This window comes from Triticum aestivum, chromosome 3B, assembly GCF_018294505.1.
Source record: "Triticum aestivum cultivar Chinese Spring chromosome 3B, IWGSC CS RefSeq v2.1, whole genome shotgun sequence".
In the NCBI taxonomy this organism is placed as follows: Eukaryota; Viridiplantae; Streptophyta; class Magnoliopsida; order Poales; family Poaceae; genus Triticum; species Triticum aestivum.
In genome coordinates this window covers 472,474,575-472,480,009 of record NC_057801.1, presented here as the reverse complement: position 1 = coordinate 472,480,009, position 5,435 = coordinate 472,474,575, and the positions used below count along the sequence as shown (strand labels likewise).

General features: G+C 47.8%; 1 protein-coding gene across 1 annotated transcript; it reads right to left on the bottom strand.

Moving 5' to 3' along the window:
* Window positions 1-773: 773 nt before the first annotated feature.
* Window positions 774-3,039, bottom strand: LOC123065549 (probable methyltransferase TCM_000336). The gene is made up of 2 exons (XM_044488807.1): window positions 2,954-3,039; window positions 774-2,029 (listed from the first exon to the last, which is right to left on the bottom strand). The coding sequence occupies exon 2, from the start codon at window positions 1,968-1,970 to the stop codon at window positions 831-833; it is 1,140 nt and encodes a 379-aa protein (XP_044344742.1). The 5' UTR covers window positions 1,971-2,029; window positions 2,954-3,039; the 3' UTR covers window positions 774-830.
* Between the last annotated feature and the right edge of the window lie 2,396 nt (window positions 3,040-5,435).

The window sequence follows — 5,435 nt, the reverse complement described above, 5'->3', positions numbered from 1 at the left end:
AATGGTGAGGTGGCAAGCAGTTAATGAGAGGGACAAATAGAGTAACATAAAACCTCTTTCAATGCAAAAGTGCTTACATGAGGTGCTAAGTGCATTAAATAGCTTAGCAACTCAACTCCCCATGCATAGGTGCTTAACTTGTTGCTCATAAGCTCACTTTATTTAATGATCTAGCACCTAAACTCTTCCATGCATTGGTCACCTTGTTTGATTTAAGTGGTTTGCGTAGGTTCACGTGCTTGGCATTGGTTCTTTCTGGGTCACCAAACTGCTCTCTTCCATCCTTAATTGTTGTGCCATGTCATTTTCTCGCTTATGTGGCATGCTTAGCACCTGTCCATCGCGGAGCGCTGGGAAAGGCCTATTATGTTACCATCACATAGCGATTTTCAAATGCAAAATGAGTCTACACAGTAATAAATGAACACATCTATGTTACCACGCATATGACATTAACCACTATGAAGATAGTAACATATGCATGTTACTAGTCCAAGTTACTCTCTTCGTCCTGTCACAAGTGGGCTCCACAGCCACGTGGCGTAAAGCTGAAGAGACAAAAGATGCACACATGGAGGCGCTCCCGGTTGGCCGATTTTAAACATTTTCCCATGATAAATGTGACTTGCTGCCAATTACTGCTATTTTTTTTTGACAAACTGCTACTCCCTCCGTAAACAAATATAAGAGCGTTTAGATCACTACTTTAGTAATCTAAATGCTCTTATATTAGTTTACAGAGGGAGTACTAAACAATACAGAATATGACAATAGAACAGAGTCAAACCTAAACTTGCTAAAGAAAAATACAGTCAGTAGGCAGACTCGAGTCACAACCTGGTGAGGACTACCCCTATCTGGACACTCTTGACCTCTTCCCTCTCCATGGACTCGGTGACGAGCTGTGTGTACTTGTGGAACAGCGCGTCGACGATGTTGGGGCCGAAGTGGTGGCTGAGCATGGACTCCTGGATGGCCCTGATCGCCATGGACACCGTCCTGCCGTCCTCCTTGGCGTCGCCGCTGCTGCTGAGGTTGATCTCGTACGTCTGCACGTAGTCGAGGCTGAAGGACCCCTCGAGCCGCACCTCCACCTCGATCTCCTGCAGCGACGGCGCGTAGAACGGCACGTTGTAGGCGTCCACCTTGTCCTGCTCCACCAGCCCCTGCGACACGAGCGCTGCGAAGGACTCGGAGAGGAGCTCCCACAGGAAGGTCGTCCTCCGGTCGACGCAGTCGTTGGTCTGCCTGCCGAGCATGGCCAGAACCATCCGGCCGCCGGGGAAGACCTCGGCGGCGCGCGACTTGAGGAACAGGCTGAAGTCCCTCTGGAACTGCCTCCGGTAGGCCACGGACACGGCGGGAGGGCTCGTGCTCGATATGTACATCTTCCCCTTGTTGATCGGCGTCTTGGCCTCGTCGAAGAGGCCCGGCGGGACCTGAGAGAGCCAGTGCAGGCTGGAGCAGGAGCAGATGAAGTGCACGCTGGTCCTCGGGAACAGCCTCCCGTAGAAGGACCCGGGCACGCCGGAGAGGAACACCATCGGCCGGCCCCACTCGTCGGACTTGGCGGCGGACTTAAGCCTGTGGGTGAACTCCGGCAGGCTGAAGAAGATGGTGTTGAAGTCGTTGGTCGGGAGGTCGTTGAGGAGCACCGAGAACTCCGGCGGCGGCTGCGATGACCGGCAGCAGACCTTGCCGACGCCTCCGATGATGTCCTCCACCAGGCAGAGCGCGTTGGGGCCCGAGGAGCACCCGAGGTCGGCCACCGTGAACCTCTCCGGCATCTGGGAGATGTACACGTCCGTTGCCGAGTTGATGATGAGGCTCTTGAGGGTGTCCATGCCCCTTTTCTGGAGCGAAGAGTTCTGCGCGTAGCTGGTCTCGTCCAGGCCTTCTTTCATGTGGAGGATGGTCTCCACGTCCATGAACGGGAGCTTGTCGGAGCAGTGGAGCAAAGAGGAAGCCATTGCCGGCTACTGTGTGGTAGTGGACCGTCTCTCAAGTTTCAAGAATTAATGCCTTCTACCTGTAATGCAGTGCATATATACACGGTCAGAACTCTGGTTAATTGTGTAGTACATCATCATTTCGCACAAATTATACCCTGCCCTGCCCACGGTAGGTGTAAACAAATATTCTCGAGGCATCTGTCTAGGCCGCTTTGCCCAATGAGAGCGTGATATGTCCAACTGAGATATCCTTTTTGGCTGGGTTTGGTGTGACTGATTGAGAAGCCAGGTTCAGATAAAGTACAATACTGTCAAGCTTTAAGTACATGGTCTGTGATTCGCTGTTATCATATCATGCATGGTGCTAGATTTGACCCTCAGGTGAAACCAAGTGAAAGTGTGGCGAGAGAGAGAGAGAAAAGGTGCTGCAAGCAGCAAAACAACTGGTGAAAACCTTTTCCTTTTGGAATATATAAAAAGAAAGAATGGGAGAAATAAATTTATGCGCCATGTTCCCTCGCCAGCAAGTGGCTGAAAACCTGAGTCAACCGACACCTTTGGTGCTCAATTGGTGCCCTGTCTCTACTATGAGTCTATGACTCCTATGCAGGCATGGTCGCAACTCAGAGACATATCCATGCCTTTTCTAAGCAAGATTTTGTTCTTGCAATTAGGAAAGGACAACATTCCCATGCCTGAATGGACAAATGGGTGCAATTCCTGAAAGCATGCCCACTTTGCTAACATGCATTTCCATGTGCAAAAAGCCTCTCTTTTCAGCGCTTCGTTTCAGAAATGGAAGGTTCTTGATTGAACACAAGCGGGAGAAGTGGATAAACACGGACTAATTGAACGAACGCAGAGCACAAATTAAGCCATCCTCTAGCTGCCTAGCAACACCACCCATGGGGACAGGGGCAGGCAATGCTGTTTGCAAGCCTAGTACTGATATGCACGCCACCCATTTCAGAGCCAGACCAAGCAGATTGCCAAGAACTTACCTTTGGGTCTCAGGCAGACAGTATCCGCTGGTCTCCTCTCCAAGCTGCTCTGCTTTGCTTGGTTAGCAGGTTGGGTGGTTTGGCATCTGCAGTGCTCGCGGCTCGTGGAATTTATAGGCAGGCAAATGGAATCAGAATAGTTGAGTTGCGAGAGGCTGCCCCCACTTGCGCACAACCGTAGTCGTAAAAATGACCACCACCACCACCATGTCCATGCTCGGCTCCACACCGTTGGCTTCCGTATGGAGAAAAATATCAGCATGTCTCTCGCTTTTCTAGTAGTATATCATATTCTTATACATGCATGGAGCCATGGATTAGATACGATACGCTACACACAGCTGGTTCTCACTTCTCACGATTCATTCATTCATCCATGCGCCCATCCGTATCATTCATGCCTGTGGACTCTGTGACTTTGTGTGTATGTACATATAAACAAAATAAGATGCACCAATCTTGTAGTTAGTTTATGAGAAGAATCTCCAAAAGCCGGCCTCTGGAGAAGACGGAAGATATTCGAGGCCCATGAGTTCGTAGCGTATCGCGGCGGGACAGGTAGGCGGTGCCGGTGGAAAATTAAGCGGCAGCGAGATGCGGGATGGACCGGCGATGGCCGCTTTTCCATGGTCTTTTCCGTGCAGTTGGGGGCGGAGGGAGGGGTCATCCTATTCCTCCCTCTCCGGCCGCCCGGTGTTTTTCTTCCATTGCCTCTCCTTTCCTCGGGTTGGCCGGTCAGTCGGTGGTGGGGTGGTCACAGGTAGTACGAGAGGAGCAGGGCATCCCAGAGGACGAGCGCTGCGTGCCGACGCCTCGTCGGTACGCTCCCTCCGCTAACTTGCCTGTCAAGAGTGGAATGTGGCCATGAGAACCTGAGGCTCAGACGAGTTGCTTCTCAGGACCAGAGTGTTCCGCACAGTCGCAGGCCGAATCCGTCTCCCCTGGTGAATCTTCTCCCTCCGTTTCGCTGTTGCTCGTCTCGTCCCAAGCATAAACCGCGGCCGGCAGGCGTCATGCATAATTGCGGTCGTTTTCATGCAGGGAAACGGTCCTGAGCTTTATTCGCGGGTGAAGCAAAAGTACTGACAGACGCACAAGAATAAACCTATTGCTAAGCTAGGCCCTTTATATTAATCACACAGTTCAAATCTAACGACTAACATCACCTCTGAACAAGAAAATTCGACGAACAAGCAAAAGAATCTCTGTCTGCATGCACTTGGGGAAAAGGCGGAGACAGACAATGCGAAAATTATGTAACTTGGCTAGGCTTTTACAGTTGGAGCTTAGGCAAAGAGTTCTCGCAAACAAAAAACAAAAAACAAAAAGCTTAGGCAAAGAGATCTGCCCACGTACTGATTAAGACTAGACATGCTACATTGTAAACGCATAGCATCGCTTGTACGCATCTCTTTTTTACATTTCAGGTAAAGGAGAACAAAGAAAATGCGAATTTCTGGCCTAGCGAATGCCCTAGATGGACACGTCCATTGCTGCAAATGTTTAATGCCCTTTCAGGCTTTGACAGCACATTTAAAATTCTAGATATGGTCTGATCTATTCCACATTTTTCTATCTCTGGATGCATTATTTAAGGTATCTGTGCACAACACTTTGTCCCTTCAGGACTCTGCCCGATCTCTCTAAGTTCTAGACTGCTGATTCACTAATGTAAATTGTCATGTTTGAGTGAGCCCGGTCTCATCTGCTCCCCCATGAACAATAAATCTGAAAAAAAATTAGTACTCCTAAAACAATTTAAAAAATTCTGATTTTTTTTTTGCCTTGAAGACGCTCTAGTGTGCTATAGGTGCGTGCAAAAATTCATGATGAATGGACATTCGAGGGGCTCTACGTGTAGATACTTAGCAGTAAATCATCACAAAGATCTGCATGCCGTCACGTGGTGAAGCCGTAATTAGCTCCTTCTGGATGTTGTAGTGTAAATTGGGGGCAAAGATTTCAGCATAGTATCTTCTTATGCCGACCTAGCTTTTTGGCTCGGGGTACCCTGATTTTTATTATGCCGAGAACAAGATATTATAATTAGTTTCGATACTCATATTGTTAATCTAAATAATAGTGTTTCATAATATCAAATCTCATTGAAATGATTGCATCCAATTCTCGCAGCAACGCGCAAGGTATCATCTCTAGTATATGAACATTCCATCACAAGATGGGTCAATACAGTTTCCCAAAATTTAGCAGTGCAACTTTTATTAACAGTAGATATAACATTAAACGTACCTATTTGCATAGAAGCAAGCCATAATACATAGCAGCATATTTAACCTTAAGCCAGAAGAGATAGGGACATTTGAACCCTATTTTTCTAAGTCGGACACATATTACAAAAGAATTAATGTGCAGCAAGAAATAATAATAATAATAAATGTAGTTGCAAAAATAAGTTGTATTAACTTATTTTTCTTTATAGTTATTAGTAAAGAATCATTAGATTTTCGTAGCACAAGGGAAA